General features: G+C 38.4%; 1 protein-coding gene across 8 annotated transcripts in view; it reads right to left on the minus strand.

Annotated features, from left to right (window-relative positions):
- Window positions 1-21,766, minus strand: part of ARID1B (AT-rich interaction domain 1B) — a 402,254-nt gene that overhangs the window by 358,688 nt on the left and 21,800 nt on the right. For all 8 annotated transcript variants that reach the window (XM_024214019.2, XM_024214024.2, XM_024214022.2 and 5 more), the window contains exon 2: window positions 8,899-9,093. In XM_024214019.2, the coding sequence (XP_024069787.2) occupies window positions 8,899-9,093 (195 nt within the window). The remainder of the gene's footprint in view (window positions 1-8,898; window positions 9,094-21,766) is intronic.

Below are 21,766 nucleotides of genomic sequence, written 5' to 3' on the forward strand. Positions count from 1 at the left end.
TCTCCCTCCTTCCCTCTACCATCCACACCAATATACCCACTAAAAACAATTTCAGAACATAAACTGCAATCTAGCCACAATTCTGTCGCAAGATGTAGATAATATATACACTAGTGAAGGAAATATATATACAGCTGGACTAGTTTTCTTTGTATATATGCATTAGCTTCCAATTACTAGGTTGAAGCAAACCATTATCGTTAACCCCACCTTCTTCTTGGCATACTTCAATCTTCTGGAATTAAAATGATTTCACAAAGTAACACACACACCAGTCACCCAGCAGCTAGTACACTAGTGTTTGCTAGCTTTAAAAAAAATTTACCTTCCAAGTCAACAGCCAATTGATTTCTTTGGTTTAAACTGGACATTTTCAATTTGGGATGTCACCCAAGGTGAGCACTGCGAACAGGTAATCATATTGGTGCTGCTATAGTTCTGGTTGACTTGCAGTTTCCATTATAATAAAGCCTTACTGTACATTCCCAGAGATTTTATAACTTTCCTGAGCCTTTAAAATTTACTCCCAAGTTAAAACCTGTCAACCAGAAGCAAATTTCCCCTGCTCCACCCAAACAAAGTGTATACACCAAAATAAATAAGTTGGTCTCAGAAGGTTTAAAATTCTGCCTTTTTAAATATCAGGGATCAGACACCTTGTATAAACTGAGCTTACTGTACACACCATGGGCTCCTTGTATTCCTCCATTCCGCTCTCCCCTCACAAGCTCCCTGTGTCCCATTCTCCCATCCCACTGTATTTCAAAGACTCTCCGCAACTCCCCCAATCACCCACATGCCAGTGGCTTGGTGTACTCCCCATTCAACTCTCCTCCCATACCAGGGACCCCCATTCTCCCACCCCCATAACAGAGACTGTGTGAACCCCATTCCCACTTCCCCCCATGCCATCCATTCCCCACACACACTGACATGCCAAAGGCTCTGTGCGCCCACCCCCTTCCCTCATACCAGGTTCCCCCATTCTCCTTCCCATGGCAGAAACTCTGTGTGTGCCCCCATTCCCCTCTTTCCAACCATGGCCCCCATTCCAGGGTTCCCCAATCACTCCCCAGCAGGGGTTGTGTGACCCAGTTGCCCTTCCCCCAAATCCAGGGGCTCTGTGTGCACTCCTATTCTCCTCATACCAGGGTCCCCCATTCTCTTCCCCATGATAGGGGCTCTGTGTGCCCTTCCATTACTCTCTCCACCCATTCCAAAGACCCTCTCCCTTTCCCCATAGTAGGGGTTCTGTGTGCCCTCCATTCCCTCCTCTGCCCCATGGTAAGGGTTCTATGTGAACTTATTACCTCCTTCCTGTTTCTACATTCTCCCCATGCCAGGGGCTCTGTCTGTCCCCCTCCCCAGGGGTTGTGTGTGCCCCATTCCCCCCACCATTATTCTACTTTCTGTCAGAGACCTAAGTCATTCAGGGTGTCAACATGTTAAACTCTATGGGCAAGATGAGCAGAGAGGAGCAAGGGAATTGTTATGCTAGCAGGTGTTAATGGATGCCCTCAACCAGTTGTCTGATCCACAGACAACCACAGCGCTGCTTCAGACTGTGGCTGTGCTAAAGAGCTGGCAGGGGCTTCCTGTGTTCTCCATTTTTCCCCCTTTCCCCAAAATCAATAGGATTTTTCCTGGAGGCAGTATTCAAAAGTTATCACATTACAGACAGACAGACAAATGCCACTGAGTTGACGGTAAAGCCTTTGCAAACTCAGCCAATAAAGACACTTAGAAGGTGCATTTTTGCACTCTTAACACTCAATATTTTAAAAACAAAATATGAGAAAATGATCAGTTCACAAACCAGTTTGATTGCATTTGGATATTTTGAAGTTTAAGGCACCAGTCTTATAAATGACTCAGCGTGAGCAGGCTCAAAGTGGGAGCAGAGATCCCTACCTAGAGTCTGCAGGATCACAGTCAAAATTAGAAAGGCAGCTATATTAAGCTTTAACTAGTTATGAAGAATGGCTACTGTACATACACATGCAACTATTTTCCATAAAGATTTTACTATGCATCTCACAACACAATCTTATTTTACACAATAAGATGTTGTCCCAGTCCATCAAGTACATAAGAATTTTTAATACATCCTAAACATCAATTATCCAATGATTGACTGATTAAATAGGCCCATCGCAGCACTGAAAGGACCATTCTATTATTTCAGACATTTATATATATATATATATTCAGGCTTTCAGACTTGGCTGAAAACTTTTATAACATTTCATAAACTATTGTATGGTTTGTTTGTTTTCTGGGAGAGATTATTTCCTTTTTTTAAGCTGAGGAAAGGAAAATATTACAGGTACATAATATTGAATGACATTGTAGTAGATGGTGTGTGTGTGTGTGTGTGTGTGTGTGTGTGTGTGTGTGTGTGTGTGTGTGTGTGTGTTTAATAAAACACAACCTTAATTTTAATAGAAATGTTTATGTATTTTTAATTTCAATTAAAACTTTATTTAAACATTTTCCTACAGAGCTTGGAAGCCAAGCACAACAGTATTTTGCAAATACATGAGAACAAGAAAGTGAAACTGACCAGTATCGTTTCATTATCAAAGTGCTAAAGGGAGGGAAAGAACTGAGGAAGAGTAAGTCAGATGTTAAAAACAATTTCCTTTTCAATGATCTGATATTGTTATTAGTAACAGTGCAGAGAAAATATTTTCTATCAACATATTTGACCTGGGACCTCATATTTGGAAAAATGTGGGTGCTCACTATCTTTGATTTTCAGACCAATTAGTTTTATTTCAATACTGTCTCTTTTAAATTCTAGGAAATACATAAAAGACAAAAAATTAAAAGCTCTTATTATGTCTTTAAATGTACAACATAATCTCTCTCAGAAGTCCTGCCTAAGCAGGGATATTTATAAGCTTAAAATTACATCTGTCCCACACAGAAAAATTGTCCCTATATTTATGTGTCACTTAAATAAGAAATTCAGTACCATGAAACTGAAGTTATGGAAAATGATATTTAAAACTAAAGAAATTACACTCATATCATTTTAATAATAAAGTGCAATGAGTTTAAATAAATAAAAATCTATTAAGACTCCAGAACATTAATGGAATAAATTGGTGGAATTAAAAACTCACAAATGAATACATTTTAAATTCAAGTATTTGAAAATCACCTCTTTTTCTACTGATCTGTCAGGGCCTGAATTCTGGGTTTTTAATAAAAGAGCTGATCACATTAGAATCAATTAATCATAAGCAAGCAAAAGCTGGATTCTTTATGCAGATCTAGTGGTATGTTATGACACCAGTACTTTCTCTCAGCAGAAACTCAGAACTGTGAACTCATGTTCTTCTAGGTAAACAAAAGAAAAAAGGAGTTTCAAATACTGTTCTAAAATGCATTTACATTGCAATTTTAAATCTACTTAAGTGTTCTGTTAATGCTTAGGCATCTAAAATGGTTTCTAGGCTAAGGCTCAGATTGTACAAACAGCTTACAAACATGTGCAACTTTACTCAACAGAACTAATCCTCCTGAACCGAGACTGAAACATGCTGTACATGTTAAATATTTATCTGTGGACTTAAAAAAAAAAGGACTTTTAAGCCAACCATATTCCTCTTTAGCAGGCCTAGACAAAGGAGAAATATGTTTTTGTCTTCATTTGTAATCCCATGGAGAAACTACTAGACAGAAAGATACCGAGGTCTGTTCTACATGGCACAAATAGCAAAGGAGTATATTCTCACACAAAGAATGGAAAGATTGTATGAAGGAATAAATTTGCCACGTATGAAACCAGAGAAGAGAGCACAGAAACAAGGTCCCTGAGAGGATGGTGCAAGACCAAGCAGAGTTTTGAAAATAATGGGCAGTCTCCTCTATTGCTTGTATTTTATGAAGCAGTTTGATTTGGTAGCCTTTTACACCCACTTTGCAGAGGTAAACAGCTACAAAAAGAGCAAGGCAGTGGAGAATTAGGCCCCAGGAGAGAGATTTTGAAACTGTAGATAGCAAAGTCCACAGACTCTGTAGCCATGGTTTCCAGTAGGAATATTTTTAATCCAAAAATATAATTGTAATGATTCTTATGTTTTTTAAAACATTGTCTTCAAATATCTGTAAAGTCTTGGAATGCATATAAGCAGAATTTCAAGTGTTACAGTCTTTGGGGTTGTGTGTGCCCATCTGACACATACACATCATTTGTGCATTTATACAGAAGAGAATTCAACTCCTTTGAAGTTACAAGGTAAGTAATTCTGATATCCGCATGAGAAGAGACAATGATTTATCTTGTAATTCTGCGTCTCTGAAGTTATAAACTTGCAGGATTCTCACACCTGAATCTTGGCTCCGTAAACAGGCAGAACTTCCCCAAACCCTAAAGGTTTTTTGTTTGTTTGTTTGTTTCTAAGTAGTAGTGGATGAGAGCATGGGTCATTCCACAACTAGCAGCTGCATGTCACTATACAGAGGCTAACAACCATCTTTGATGTCTGCAGTACTTTCTTCACCAACAGGTCCAAAATAGGATCTAGGAGAATGGTAACCCTATTGGATAGGAGTTCCTGGCCCAGGTTTCTCAGTCATAAGCCCTTCTAGTTTCTGCCATAACCAACTCAGTCTGCCAATACAGCCAACTGTTTAAAAAAGCTATAGTAAAATCCGTTCCTCAAACAGAGTTGCTGTCATGGAACTCCTTTGTAGAAGAGATATACTTGGCATCAGAAGAGCCCCCAGCTCTTGTGACCAACTAGGAATCATTGTCTCCCTGCTCCCACACAGTTAATTGATCATGGCACGCTGACACGGGAGCCTGGAGCATCAACCATGGCTCAAAAGACACTGACACTGACAGTATAGAGACATTCAGTGCACGAGGAATCAGGGATACCAGCATCAAGACCAATATTTATGGCCAATGCTTCAAAATCTTGGGGTGCAGACATCGACTTTGATGTTCCCATGTGTTCAGATTGTGCTCACAGCTCCAACAATTCTAGATACATGTAAGTTTGCTGTGATTTTCCTCCCCTCAAAAAGCTCTTCTTTTCCTGCAAGGGTGGGTGAAAAAGTCCACTAAAAACCCCACAAAGGCTTTTATTAAATGAAACAGAAAATACTATGCGATTCACTTTATATGAATTATTCCTCAAACATAAAACAGGCACACATTGTCCAAAATGAGAAATTTGCAATTCTGTAAACAAAACACAACTGACTCCCCAGTTGACTAATTAGTAATGCTTTCCAATTTTATATTTGCACTGAGATACAGGTATACTTTTACCAACCTCTCTGATTTTTCAGCACCTACCTTATTACAACAATTTGACCAAACCAATCCATGTGTACTAAATATCTGCTCGATTCATGCGGAACTGACTGGACAACTTTCTCGAAAATTGACAAAATTCTCAATCAAACTGAGCTGCCTTCTGTGATTTTAATTCCCACAATTTCCTATCATTTTAATGCAACAATTTGTGACAACTTCCTTCACAAAAATAAATCTGCGTTAAAAATCTAAATCTTCACTGTCAAGTGAGCAAGGAAATCAGGTTAACAATTCTTCAGCCTTACTTTTGCCTTTCCTTCTTGTTCTAGCTCAACCTACACTACAACCTTTGTATATAGGATCACTAAAATTGTCAAGAAATGCAAAGGTCCTCTGCGTTGTATTTCTTATTTTGTCCTTTGTGTAGTTCCAGGTTTTTTTTGTTAATTCAAACTAGATTTTCACCAAGACCGGGACAGTGATGTCATCATCCTGTAAGTAATCACTCAAGTTCCTCCAAAACCTTCTTCAATGCTTTGTTAAGTTTAGTGTCTTTCTTTATGAAGTCCTTTGTAGCAGTTTCATAGAATGCACCTTCAACACTGTTAGAGACACTATTATCCTGAGCTTGCTACAAACCTTTGTTGGAAAGGTAGGTACATCATTCCCAGGTATATCTCAATCAGCCACGAGGCAGATGGTAGTTGTGAAAGAATGTTTTAACTTCTGCTGCATTAGGTTTCTTTGCAAGTTTTATGTAACATGCTGAACACCTACATGTCAGAAATTTAGACTGCCTGCACCAGATAAGTTCTCTCATCTTTTTCACTATATCTTCATTGTCTGAACTAATAGTAGAGACTTCCCTGTCACACTTGTTTCTGTATCTGTGGATGGCATCGTCATCCAAATGCACACAACATTCTTCAGTTTCTTTACAGAGACAGAATCAATGGCATTCAGCAGGAACACATTTTTTCTTTGCATGCATGCTTATAGCCAGTTATAGGATCATTTCTCATGTTTGACCAAACATCTTCATTAATGTTGATTCTTTCAGTCTTTCTTTAATTTTTCCTCTATTTCTTCATTTGCAGCATCTATTAATAGACCTCTAAGTTAAAATCTGCCACTCCAGACAGCTCTAACCCCAAGCCCTGGCACATAGTGGCTGAAGACAACTCAGGCTTATCTTTCAAGGACTTCTCCTTCAAGACCCTAAAATCTTTAGAGCTTTGAAGACTTTTGCTTGTCTCCTGCTATGGAGCTGAGATTCAGGAGTAAGATTCCTGCACAGATGGAATGTTTAGAGAAAAAGCACTTACCATGCACCTTTAACCATCTCACGTGAACTCTGCCCACTAATTCCCCCTGGGATTTAATCTAATATTCCAAAACCTTTGGACAGCATCAAACCACCACTTTAAAACAAAACAAAATAAAAAAATAAAAACAATCTCCCAGAGACGTTTCTTTCCCTTTCCTGCCTCCAAAGCATAGCATACCCGCACTCAAATTAGACCAGCACAACTCACAGGTTTTAAGTCCAGATACCTCACAACTCATCAGATTTTCAGAAGTGTATGGTATTTCTGAGTACCTCAAATTGTTGGTTGTTCAATCTGAGACATTATAAAGCACCCCAATTTTCATAAAGTGCTGAGCACACGCCCTCTGAAAATGCTGGCCGTATAATTTATTTTATATTATAGGTAAACATACGATCACTAGGCAGTCAATTTCAACAAGTATGACTGGGCTCCTCTTGCTTTAATATTCATGTCACAGAAGTAAAAATCCAGGCAGAAATGAAAATGTGGCATCTTGAGCCAAAGACAACTTACCACTCAGCTGGTAAGTTGGCAATTCAATTTACAAACCTGGATTCCTGCATTTTAATCCTTTGTAGAAAGGTGGTAATATATGAGCAATATGAAAAGAGCTGGATTCAGATCATTAGAGGTTCACAAGCCAAACACATGAAGCTCTGGAGGCTGTCCAAAACAAAATCATGCCTAGGTGGTGATGTCCATTCAATAAAAACTCAATGTCATAATTATCCTCTCACTTTTTCCCTGAAGAGTATTAGTAATCATAACTCTAATGTTGCTCAGCCAATTACATTAATGCTGTGAGAAGACAGATAGGGCCAGCAGCCAATCACTGTGCCAGGTCATTGCCTGTTGACAGATAATGTACAATTATCGAGCAATTAGTAAATGAAGTGAAAAATTCAAACACTCATCTCTGAATAACATAGAATAATTCTTTAAAAATAAAAAATACGTTTTAATAACTTTGCTTTGGCTGTAGCTAAACAAAAAACTGAAGGCTCCTTTTTTCCACATCCCTTTCTAATGACAACTGGGTACCATTTATTAAACTGGCAAAATGCCTTGGCTGTATTAAGCTGGCAACAAAGTAAGGTGTTGGCCTCCTTTAAACCAAATTGCCTCTTACAAACAAGTAAACATCCATTTAAAAAAAATCTAATGAGGAAAAGGAAAAAGTCAGATGATGAAATGCTCCAACTCAACACACTAATATATCTGAAGTAGCTGAGAACTCATAAGAATAGTATATTTGAAGTTACAAACTAATTAGACACTTGTTGTGTATTCTATGCCAATGGGTAGATATTGGGATTAGATAGAAATAAATATATTTGCCTGGTAGATCATTATTTTCAGTCCTTTTCTATATTTAACAGAAAATAAAGTAAAAAAAATTCTGCAACTAGTTAGCTCCATGTAGAGACAAAACACTGTTTTCCATTCATTATCAAAAAGCCTTGTGCTTGCAATTGAGTATAGAATTCTCAGTCTGCAGTAACAACTCTAATCAGAAATCTAGCCGAAATTTGCCAACATGCTTTTTTGGATAACTTTAATCTATTTTCCCCTTCAGAAAACAACTACTGCATCTTCACTAATTTATAGTGAGAACGTGGGTAATTAATCCTCTTAAAAAGGGTGGGAAAGGAGCAGAAGAGGTCACCATCAACAGTGAAATCCAACTAGACTAGAGGAGATTGTTACATTTATATATCCTCTGATACAAAAAGAAGAAAAAAGCAACCTTTGAATTTAAAAAGAGAGACAAAGAGAGAAAAGAAATAAACCACAGAAAGCTTCGATAAAAATCAACTCTGATGCAAAGACATGACAGGCTCTCACACACTGAACAATTTTGGTCTCGCTCCAATAAACTGGTACTGTGTTAGTGTAAGCTTGGAGTTTTTCTTCTTGTGGATGAGAAAACCTATTAGGGGCGGGAGAAGGAGAGAGAAATGGGTACCTATGTGGGTTAAAAAAAACCCAAAACAGAATCCCCAAACCCAAAAAGATGTACAGAGCTAGGTGATAACCAAATTTTTTTTTGGCATTCAACATGTTCTCCTCCTAAAAGATATGTCTCTAGCATATTAAATAGCTTAGATATAGTGTGAAATTTAAGAAAACAAATTTATGTCATTATTTATTCATTTTTAAAATAGCCCCTTACCTTCATTCTGAAAGCGAAACACTTTGATTTGAGCATTTTCTTGTGGCTTGCACATTAAGCAGGATGGCAGAGGGGAAGAGGAGAGAAACGAAAGCAATACAGAAAAATCCTCCACCAACCTGTTGCTGTGGATACTGCATTCCTCCCAGGGCTCCCGAGGTCCGTCCCTGCATTCCCATCGGATATCGCTGAGGTCCTGGAGGGCCATATGACTGCCCCGGGTATGGACTGCTTTGCTGTGTCTGTGAATGAGGGTTATTGCCCATTCCATACAACTGAGGTCTCTTCATTACCATTGGATCCATTGGGCTGCCCTGTTATTAAACACAAGCAAAGATCTGCTTTAAACATACTGTAGGAAGAAATTAGAAACACCCCTTAGTATAGCACAGATTATACCTGCATTTATTCAGCACAGTGAACCTTTATTTTGAACACATCCAACAACGATTCGACATACAAAAATGCAGTGAAGTATAGGGCTCTACAATCAGCATGTTCTAATTTTCCTATTAATTAGAAAAGAGTTTTGAAATATGGAAATGGGACTTAAAATCAGAGATATGACAAAAATATTTTGCACACGTAAGCAAAAAAAGAAAAAAATGGCATTTACATTTTCTATTATCTCTGCAGGAGATTAAAAAAAAAATCAATAAGCACACTAACATATATAATGATTAGCAATACTGTCTTTAAAGTATTCTTCCAGCTACACCAATTTTATTTACCTGTAAAGACGCAGTCTTGGGCAAAAATTTTAGCCTGGAAAAGGTGGCTAGTTTTCAAATTCATAAAAGAGATGGTGGAAGAAAAAGAAAGTTTTGAAGGAGCATTAAGCATATGATATGTTACATTTCAGAGCCTTTGCATTGCAATCATGTGCATTAATCGGCTTCCAAATCATAATGTGAGTCATAAGCCACATTTCACATGAAAGTCAATTTGCTTCCTTGCCAGACCTCAGAAAATCCAGGACTGGAATGGTTTGGGGTTTTTTTGGTTATTGTGTTGGTTTTTTGTTTTTGTTTTGTCAGGATGTACCATGCATCTCAAGAGTTTCACGACTGGTGTCAACCAGTGTGTGACACCTTATTGTCACCTTTTTAACTAGTGAGGACAACTGAATCAGATCAAGAGTATAAACTGTCAAGTACAGCTCTACCATGCTCCTACAGTGCTGAGCTATAGCATCTATTCTCTACCTCTTAATTAATGTGCATTAATTCGAGGTACAGAAAAGTTACACTTAAAGAAAAAAAGCCTAACACAATATTAGCTTAATTAAAAGCAGGGTTTTCATAGAATGATACAAATTAGAAAAGGAAAAGACCTACTAGTTTATCCAGTTCATTTCCCTCTTAGTGCAGGACTTCTCTACAGTATATTTTCTAAAATTTTGCCCAATCTAGTTTCAAATATCTCATGGGATGGGGCTTCTTTTTGGAGATTATTCCACAGCCTAGTAGGCTATGATACCAGTAAGTTTTCCTGATATTGAATTTAAATTTTCTCTTTCTTAATTTCATCCCACTACTGCTACTTACACTTTTGTAATACACTAATTTTTATTTCTTTATGTTTACATCTGTCAAAAATATGTAGGGTATATCTCCTCCAAATTAGTCATTGCTTAGCCAACCGTATATATTTAGTTATTTTCATCTCTTTCCTCACAAATAAATCACTCAAACCCATAATTTTTATCATTGGCCTTCTGTAACATCCCACCTATTTGGCAGTAGCTTTCTGATAATGACGTATCCAAAACTGAATGCAGTATTCCATGTGTGATCATACCACAGCTGTGTAGATGGGAACTGTTACTTCTTTGTGATATGCCTCTATGCATTTATTTCAAAAGTGCATTAGCCTTTCTTGCTACCATATTAAATTGAACGCTCATCTCTAATTTGTGATTCACTATTGCTCCTATATCAGTTTCACTGGGTTTCTCTTTGCTTTATATATCTGACATTTCAAATTATTTTTGCCAGATTATTAGCTTGCATTTGTTTTCAAATTGAGTGTCATTGGATAATTTTCTGTGCATATTTCATATGTCTCTAGGCCACTATGTATTATTACTATATTCTCACTATAGTGTTTGTAACGCTTTCCAATTTAGAATTATCTGTGAATTAATTAAATTGATGTTTCCTCCCCTTTCTAAAGCATTAAACAAGATGTTATATAAATCAGACTTAACAACACTCCCTGAGCTTCTTTCACTAGACTCTTCCCTTACTCAAAACAATACCTATTACCCTTCATTTTAGGTTATTTCTTCCAGGTTTCAATAGACTTGACAATGTTCACATCCAAACCAATTTCAAGTGTAGCATTTCTGCTACATGGTATCAAAGATGGGGCTAAAAGTATAGGCTTCATAATTAGCAATTCCTACAGTTACAGTTAACTGACACTTTCCATTATAAGATCCAATTTTCAGTTCATAAAATAATAGAATCATAGGGTTAGAAGGGACCGCAAAGGTCATCTAGTTTAACTCCCTTCCAAGATTTAGTGGTGTCTAAACCATCCAAGATGGATGGCTATCCAGCCTGCTTTTGAAGGTGCTTCCATAACTTCCCCAGGCCATTCTGTTCCATTGTCTGCTTATAACTTTCAACTAAACTGCTAATAACTTTGCCAAACCTTAACCATTTGGATTGAAACTTTCCAGGAGAGGCTCTACCTGAGGTTGAGGTTTTTTGTTTGTTTTTAATTTGGCAAAAACAGTTCACCCATTTCTCAGAATGAGGTTGGGGAAAAATACATTGGTTATGTTAATGTTAAAAATTCTTATAACTTTTTCACTGAGAAGCTTTAGCACCTCCATGCTTTGGAGCAGGAACTTGGAATTTGCTCGGAAAGTTATCCTAATGCCTTTTGCTCTTTCCATGAAAAATTGCCCAAATTTGGACAAGGGACTGGAAGCCAGGGATGGGGGGAAACAGACAAGGAACCAGAGGGAAGGTAGGGTGTGTGTATGATGGAGGTGGAGAAGAAATGGACAAATGGTGCCATACCACTGACTGAATAATGAGACTGAGACAAGAAGCTGAGGGGGAGGGGACAGAAGAGACAGGTCTCTTCACCATTCCTCTGCTGTCAGCAAATATCTGTGAACCCCACTGGCAAAGTGTGTGTCTCATCCACCTCTACTGGCTGGTCCACACAAGGATTACAACCTATTACTACTATCAGTTGCTCTGTAAGCTCAAGCGGCAGAGGAGCGTTCAGTGGCACTAAAAGTTTCAACACACTTGATGAACCTTGTGGGTGTCAATATGATTCCACAAGATGAAATTTCTGGGTTTTTTTCAATTTGCATTTTTAAAAACCGAGGAAGTAACACAAAAAAAAGCTAAAAGAATGTTAAGCTTGCAAAGTCAAATACTCAAAAGTTAAGAAATGCCAAAATTAAGGTTGTCTGTGAAACCTTATTTTGGCCCCCTTATACATAAGCATTCCAATACAGTCTTTAAATTACATAACATACTATTTTTTCCCATAGGACCCAGTCTCATTCATGGCACAGGATAGACCTGCTCTAAGGAGGAATCAAGGTTGTGTAGTGAATGAGGCTCTTGTATGTAGGACCTCTGCTTCCCTCATTTGTTGCAAAAGCCAGAAGGTTTGCAGTAAATGACGCAGAAGATTATAGGAAAAGAAAGGATGGTCTCATGGTTAAGGCAACTGAATGCTACCCTGGAAAACCGGATCCTATCCCTGCCTCTGCCACAGAGTTCGTATGTGATGTCACTTAAATCGAACTCTTCCTAGGTGGTCACTAATTTTCTGGGTGCCTGATGTGAAATCCTGGGGTCTATTTTGCAAAAGTACTGAGCACTCACTGCTACAACTGAAATCAATGAGCTGTGCTTTGAACACATAAAGTGCTATATAAAGGTACGTGCTCAGAAAAAAATCAGGCCACAGGCATCTTAAATTGAACCCCCAAAATTAGTGAACATTTTTGACCTTAATCTCTCTATGCCTCAATTCCCCATTTAATACTGGGAATAACATCACCCCCTCATTGCACAGGTGTGTTATGAAAATTAATTAATGTTTGTGAAGCACTTAGATACTATAGTGATATGTGCCATAGAAAATCCCATGAGAAAATTAATTAATTAATAATAAAAACCTTGTTTCTGGCATTTTCTAACTTTTGAGTGCTTCATTTTGCAACCATAATACTCTTTTAATGTATTTTTGGATGTGTCCCCCTTCTTCCACTACTATAAAATAGCAAGTTTGTCGAGCAAGACTTGTTCATTTATAAACTTATATTCAAGGTTCCTTTATCCTTTTGGCGTTCAGGTATTTTTTCCTCTTAACATCTGTTCCATTAGTTTGCTAAAGACAGAAGTTATAGCAACAGAATGACAATTACATGTATCACTCATTTTCTGAAGATCAGAGAAACTCTGCTCTTAGCCAGATTTCCCATACCAGTTCTCCAACACTTTTCAAAAGTCATTGCCAGCAATACCATAAATTTATCTAATTCTTTCAAATACTCAGGAACATATACTCTCAGAAACAGCTGATGTGTACATTTACACACTTTCCAAGTACTCACTTACCTTCCATCAAAAACTATTTTACAAAGCTTTAATTACTTCTTAATTGGCCAAACTTATTTTATTTTATTATAAAAATAATAATTATAAATAAAAATAATATAATATTTTAGTGTTTATTAATTTCATCTCACCTCCTTTATTAATGGACCTAATTTCTCTCCAAGACTACTTTCCCCCTCAATACTTGAAATAAAAACCTTTTTACTGCTTTGGCTAGTTATTTGCTTATTCTGCTTGTCTACAGCCCACATTTTTTTTCTTGCAAGCCTTCACGGACTGTATTTTTCTTCAGTTTCCACTATCCTCTTTTCAATTTCTAGTGTAGGTTTCTTTTAAATCTCAGATATTTATACAGCTCCTCATAACACCATATTGTACAATTCTTGTTCTTTGCATTCTTCTTTAGTGGTAGTGTAGTCTATAGCATCTTTATTATAATGTCCTTCTTACAGCAGTGTCAGATCACGTATTTGTACACATGACTTCCAGACTCGAACTGCAACAAGAGCGCATATAATAATAATCCCGACTACTACTCACCTTTGAGTGCTTTAAAAACACCCAGGGTGAAATCCTAGCCCACTGAAAATCAACGGGAACTTTGTTGTTGACTTTAATGGGGCCAGAATATCATACACACCCATCTTTAGATTAACAGTCCAGGTACTTAAATAGAAAGAACGTGGAAAGTGCCCACTGCCTGAAAGGATTAACTGAGAGCTACTCTTCTGTGCCTGCTATTTCTCCAGGATGCTCAAATGCAAAACAAAGCATCAAATACAGCACAGACCCGTTTACACACGAATCCGCTTAAAGCGCGGTAGCGCCATGCCTCCCAGTGCTACCTATTTAACACACGAGACTCGTTAATACGCGGTACAGGAACTTGCTATGTAGCACTACAGATTTGCTCACTAACTCACTGACATAGAAATCGACAGGAAGTGCAGAGCGGAAACGTGTTGTACGTCTTTACGTATCACGCATGCTTAGTCAATGTCACGCTAGAGATATATATAATATATACAGTAGTACTGTAGTTATATAGTAATATATATACTACATTAGAAAATTTTAACCGTAGACCTAATATAATGTCAGAGGGCATGCGTCAGCGTTCCTACACTGTAGAAGAAAAGCTAGCTGCAATAGATCGAGTAAATAGCGGAGAAACCCAGGCCAAAGTTTCAAAAGATATTGGGATTGCCAAATCTACTCTCCGAGGATGGCTAAAAAACTAATCTAAACTGAATGTCTTTGTACAAAATATCGATTCTGCCGCGGGGCTTAAGCAAAAACGCATGTGCGCTATTCAGCAAAACCAACAATAGACAAAGCCATGCGCACGTGGTTTGCTCAGGAAAGGCTGAAAGGAATGCCGCTAAGTGGGCCAATTCTTCAAGCCCAAGTGACAGAATTTGGAAATTTAAGGGAGGATGAATAATTCCAAGCCAGCAGGGGGTTTATAAGTCGTTTTAAAAAGCGTCATGGCATAGCGCAGGTATCGATTTCTGGAGAAAGCCAATCAGCCAATGAATCGCCCGCGAACACGTTTCCCACTGAATTAAAATCTATTTTACAAAATGAAGACTACCACGAAGAACTACTTTATAATTGTGATGAAACAGCTTTATTTGCAAAACTGCTACCTGATAAGACTTTAGCCTTTAATTACGAGACACAGAAAACAGCTGGATTTAAAAAGATACAAGATTGTGTGACTTCTTTTTTGTAGTAATAAGACGAGCAGTCATAAGCTTACCCCTCTTCTCATTGGCCGCTTTCATAACCCTCGCTGCTTTAATCACCTCAATAGAGCCAAACTGCCAGTAATATACGCTAACAGCAAAAATGCTTGGATGATGAGACACATTTTCGACGACTGGTTCCACAACAGCTTTGTTCCAGCTGTTCGTAAGTATCTGCGGTCGAAGAAACTTGAAGCCAAAGCACTTTTGCTACCTGACAATTGTCCAGCCCATCCTCCAGCTGAATCACTGGTATCTAACGATGGAAAAAATCAAGTACTATACCTACCATTCAACACAACATCAAAAATTCAACCTTTAGACCAGGGCATTATTCAGAATTTTAAAAACAATTATCGACAGGAGCTGATTTCAGCGATCGTGTCATGCACATCTTCAGGCATTTCCGAATTCCTGAAACAGTTAAACATGAAGAAAATTATTTATTTAGTTAAAAAAGCTTGGGACGGAGTAAAACAAAAGTCCATTGAAAACTGCTGGATGAAGGCTCTCGGTGATGTCTTTACTGTCAAAGACGGCTCAGACTCGGAAAACTCCAGCAGTGGCACTGATTCAGAGCCAGACTTTGAAGGATTTTCAGAAGACGTCCTACAAACACGCACGCAGACAAAAGAGGATAAAGGTAAACTTTTCTTTCAAATGATAAAAGATTTTAGTTTGGATACATCGCCAGAAATCATTACCGAGTGGCTGGAGATGGATGAACATTGCCCGACTTCAGAATTTCTGTCCGAGGAAGAAATATTAACGGGCTGTGAGGCTACGTCGGACCGTGAAAGTGATGGCGAGAATTCTAATAACGCAGGCCTAAATGACAATGACGACGATGACGAGGATGTCGTTGAAAAGGTCATTTTACCCACAGAAGCCCTTAGTGTTGTAGAAACTGTTGTAAGATTAATGGAGGAGCAAAATGCAGAAAATATCGAAATCATTCATCTGCGGCGAATGACAGACTTCATAAGAAAGAAAAAAAATGCAAGCATGAAAGAGCAGAAAATAACGACGTTTTTTTCTAAGTGAATCATAGACACTTTTTTCAGCATGGCCCTCTTAACCCGCGGTCCATTAACACACAGTCGTGATGGCTTGACTCCCGACATCCGCACGTAAATGGGTCTGAACTGTATGTACAAATTCAGCACATTTTCATGAGCAAAAGTGGTGCAATTTTATACTGCAACCCCTTATAAACTTTCAATTTCACCAGTATCACCACAGTCTTCCCAGTCATAAGGAAACCATACAAACAAAAGCAGACACTTGCCCCACTCCCCAAAATTGTGAAAAGATTAAATGTTACATTGACCTTCCCTCCCCCAATGTACCCAGAGTACTATTGGAGGTCCTTCCTCCATCACAATTCCTGTGGAGTGTACTAAGGTAAGTTTTCAGCTCATGGTCAGTCTTGAACTACATGCTTGAACTACATTTCCTGGCATCCAATGATATGTCCTGCCTTTAGCCTCAAAACTTTCTCTCAAATACATGCAGAAAGAAGTTTAAGGCTATAGATGGCACTTGCCTGAAAATATAGTCTCATCTGTCAAAGCAGACCACTAGCCCATAAGATGTCACAAGATATCTCACAGAGGTGTTTTAAGACAGGTGAAGAGAAAGCACCTCCAAAAGGGAATGGTAGAATTCAGCAAGGATGGAATGAGGATCCCATACACAGATGAAAGTTCCTTTATTTTTACCCTAGTTTTCTTCACGAATGGGCAACAAAGCTTAGTAGGCTGCAACTCTGCATAGCTCTTACATCAGGCAAAGTGGTTCACTAGAAGAAAATCATGTTCACCTAAGATAAAACTGCTCTTCAGAGTGAAAAAGTGCAGCTTTTTACCAAAAAAAAAAAAAAAAAAAAGTTGGTTTTGATGATTATGCCAGTAATGCAAATTTTAAGTGACTATGGCATTAGGTTCGTGCTGCCTCATATGTATCTATAACAAATCAACATGGGCTCAGTGCAATATATTCTGGAATATGTTTGCCCTCAAATCCTCACAAATTACCATACACACTAAGTTCACCACTGATCTGCTGCCACAACCTCTGCCTCTGTATTAAAAAGAACCTGTTTCTCCATTTGTAACAGTCTGAAGCTGCAAAACCTTACAGTGAAGATAGTTGACAATCAGCTACCAACATTCCAAGATAAGCAGGCATGAAGTTCCCAGCTCCAGCCCATGCTATGAGTTTTGAATGAAGTATTTATCACAAGAGATAATTACAACTACACCTCTACCTCGATATAACGCTGTCCTCGGGAGCCAAAAAATCTTACAACATTATAGGTGAAACCGCATTATATCGAACTTGCTTTGATCCACCGGAGTGCGCAGCCCCGCCCCCCCGGAGCACTGCTTTACCGTGTTATATCCGAATTCGTGTTATATCGGGTCGCGTTATATCAGGGTAGAGGTGTATTCGCTACAATAAAATGACACAGGAGGCATAAAGAGGCAACTGAGGAAAAGATAACCCATCCCTAGATTATGGCTTAATCTCTGTTGAATATTATGAAGACTTCCCAGACAATGTATCTAAAGTGACAAAAAAGTGAGGAAGATATCAAAATATAAAAGGTGTGCATGTTTTAAATATCCATTAAAAAAACTATGTTGAAATTTAGAATGATATAGTTAAGCACTGAAAAGTCAAGATATTACAAAAAGTTTTCATGTACATCCTTAAAATCTGACATTGCATTATTAAACTATTAAAGAAGCAGGAAATCATCTGCTTTTTTATATATCATCATATCTTATTTAATCGCTTACTAAAATTTTTTTTAAAAGTACAAAAATCTCAGCTGCATAAGGAAACTTAGAGAGATGTCACTCAAAAGACAAAGGGCCAAATTCACCATGGGTATCAGTGAAGGCAAATCAGTGATATAACCAAAAGTATCTATTTTACCTGTCTTGCAACCTCTGCTTACTGCACGGTCCCAGCTGCAGAGGGCCACCCACAAATATTCTTCCTTGTTCAAAACAAAAAGAAAAACAGAAAAAAAACAGAAAAGGAAAAAATTGACACCCATCCCAACACACACACCCCCGCCTCAACAAAAAACACTCTCCTACCTCAAAAAAACAACCACCACCACCACCACCACCACCAATATATCATAGATTCAAAATACAGGACATTTGCTTATTTTTGGCTACATGCATTTTCCCCACCATTCTTCTAAAACCATTTAATATTACTTAAAAACTGGAGGGTTAGGGGTTCAACCATTTCCTAGCTATTATTTTGGAGGCGGGTAAAGCTATAATGCTTATTGAGAGAATAAATCACAACAAAAACAATGAAGAAAAGAAATCTGTTTTTAATGAACCACATATGAGTTGCATCTTCATGTTGTCACTGGAAGTGCAAGCAAAGGTTAAAACAACATTAAAAAGCAATTATATACATTTATCACACCCGATGGCCAAAACAATCCTTTGGGCTGAGACAGGTTCATGTGACAATACAGCTTAGCACTGCTACCCTTTGAGTTTTTTAGTTTTTTTGCTACCAACAACTATTAACAATACTGAGTGAACTCCTGGCCCCATTGAAGACAATGAGAGTTTTACCATTGGCTTCAATGGGGCCAAGATTTCAAACTCAGAAACCTACGTCTTCCTGTCAGCATTTTTTCCCCATCACCCACCTAATCACCTCCAATTTTCATTCAGGAGGACCCAAAATTACGTTCCTCAACTTATAACTGTATATTCATTTCCTCGACTAACACTGGTTTTCTTTGCTCCAAAGCATCTACCTTTGGGACTCAGAAGTACCCATAAGTCTGCTCTGACAGCTGCCAATGTGCTCTTCAGTGATACAAAAGTACCTTCTGGTGAAGCAGAAACTAAGGTGATTCTGAGCCTCAACAGTGGCCAGTGCTGTGGTTCAACCAGGAAAAGAAAACTAATTTACATAAACCCACAACTGTAAAAATTAAAAATTTCCAAAAAGGTACAGGTGTGAAAAATTTACATTTACACAACCTTTCTACCTCGAAAAATTAAAATTAAAGAAGTTAGTAAATCTGTCCCCTGCCTTACACACACCTAACCAGGTGAAGAGGAACCACAAGTGAGAAAAGCAGGTAGACAAAATAAAAATGCATCTATAATTCAGTGTGTCAGCAGAGAAAATGCACTTTCCGACCTTCCCACTCATCTTCTAAAGACCTACTCTCTCGGTTCAAGGCACTGAGACCCTCTTGAGTGGAAGCCAACTTAAACCCATTTATTTTTTCTCTGTTTGTACAACACCTAGCACAATGGTGCTCCTAGCCTCTAGGGTAATGCAAACAGTAACGTTCGGTTCCTGGCCAGTGGCTCCCTAGGCTGGAGCTTGTGACCTCACCTTCCTCTCTGCTCCCAGCATATCCACATAAATGGGTTCATGGAAAGGATACTATAGCTGGGGAACTGCCCTGGTTTAGCTTACACTCCTCTTTTTCCTAGCTGGTCTGGGGATGAGGCTCTCAGGTTCTGCAGCAAGTAAATGTCTTCTCCACCCTACAAGTCTGCTCTCTGCTCAGTATCTGGAACTGAGGGCTGGTCTACACTATGGGGGGGGGGGGGAATCGATCTAAGTTACACAACTTCAGTTACGTGAATAACGTAGCTGAAGTCGACGTACTTATATCTACATACCACAGTGTCTTCACTTTGGTGTGTTGACGGGAGACGCTCTCCCGTTGATTCCCCTTGTGCTTCTCGTTGAGGTGAAGTACTGGAGTCAATGCTAGAGTGATCGGCAGTCGATTTATCGCGTCTATACTAGACATGATAAATCGACCCCTGCTGGATCGATCGCTGCCCGTCAATCCAGACGGTAGTGTAGACAAGCCCTGAGAAGAAGAAGAATTCTTTCACCTACTTCTTCGTGAGGCTATACTAACATAAGTAATGGGAAGGAGGAACATTTACTAAGAGTGATAGCTGCCAGGCAGGAATCAGACAGCAGCCTAGCATAGCCTGAAAGGAGCTCATTCCCTCTAAAGAGAAGTCCCTGCAAGGAAGAAGTCGGGTAAGAGGAAGAGTGTATAAAATGTTGGTGATTAGCTAATGAGAGGTGCAGAAAAAAAATACAGTATCACATTTTAAGGAGAATCTTGCTATAATAAAATGATATCCAAACAGATCTGGGGATATTTTCCCAGCTATTTGGTCTTGTTGGGGAAAACTTAATGGTTAATGTATTTTCACTGTGGGGGGAAAAAACAGGCCTAGTTAAGGAAATGACAACATCAATACTGGGGAAAACAGCATACCCACAAAAAATTATGGTACTGCTATAGTAACTAGGTCATAAGCCTAAAGTTCATAGTTATCTGCAGATTTTTCTACTCTGAGTGTTATATATAGTTCTTTATTAACACACACAAAAAAGTATGCTGGTCATATATCCTCAGCATTTATGGCAAATTATTAATCAAGTCCCACCTGAAACAATTTGTTAAATTGATTTTAATCACTGGGCCTCTCATGTGAAGCTTTGTATAATCAGCATTTCATTTACAAAATTAATTGCCTGATTGATTCTCAAGAGGCAGTAGCTGTCATTACACTGCTGTCATAACTTTTGAGTAGGGGTGTCACAACATGGAATTCTGACAGTATGAAAGGCACTTCTATTTAAAAGTTGGGGGTGGGGGTGAAAATAAATACAGTGATTTCACAGAGTTGCTCTTTGGTCTGAAAGAAAGTAAAAAACATTACTTGCCAGTTTTAGACTGACTCCCTGCCTTCCTCCCACTGAACTAATGGACTAATCTACTCTTCAGCACTCCTTACTCAGGAGCAATGTCCATGTAAGTCAATTATATAATGGTTTGTGACTGGGTATAATGGAGTTGTTGGTGGATATAGGTGTTAATCAGGGGATAAGTAAGTACTAAGGTTGTTTGTGGAGTATAAGTTTCCTAACTTTCAAATGTATAGGGATTTTTGCATATATAATTTTCCTGACAAGGTTGTTTTAAATTAAACAAAGGATGCATATATAATTTACAACCCTACCATCACAAAATCCCCCTTGGCAGGGAATGGGGTTTAGAGATTTTGGGAAAGAAGATATTGGATGCTAGGACCAGGTCACCGAGCTAGGAGCTCAGGAAGGATGGAGGGAGGATCTCTGGTTTGGGGTCCCCGCCCACCCATATTTAAAAGAAAAATCATTGTTATATACTACAATAATGAGTTTAGGATTTTAAAAGCTACCTTCACAAACAAAAAATGATGGAAACTTTTTTTTAAAAAGGTAAAAATGTAAGTTTCCACTAAACCCTTTGGAGAACTTTTAAAGTCTTCTAGAAGCTGACCTATTTCTGAGGCAACTCCAAAAATAAGTTCCTCGACTTCTCAGAATCCTATGCACTAGATCTCACCAACTGCTCTTGAATGAGACAAATTTGAATTTTCTAGGCCAGGCTGGTTTTGAGATTAGTGTGACAAAATATCATGGAGGTAATTTTCTGAATGCACCAAAACCCAGTGGAAAGTAATGGCGTGAATAGTGCCACCCAAATTCTAATTCTGACCAGCGACAGTCCATCTCTCATTGCAGCTCTCCACCCTTGTCTGACTTTCCTCTTGGTAGGTAGGCGC

Source organism: Terrapene carolina, unplaced genomic scaffold (assembly GCF_002925995.2).
Source record: "Terrapene carolina triunguis isolate 2854851 unplaced genomic scaffold, T_m_triunguis-2.0 Scaffold85, whole genome shotgun sequence".
NCBI classification, from domain to species: Eukaryota; Metazoa; Chordata; order Testudines; family Emydidae; genus Terrapene; species Terrapene triunguis.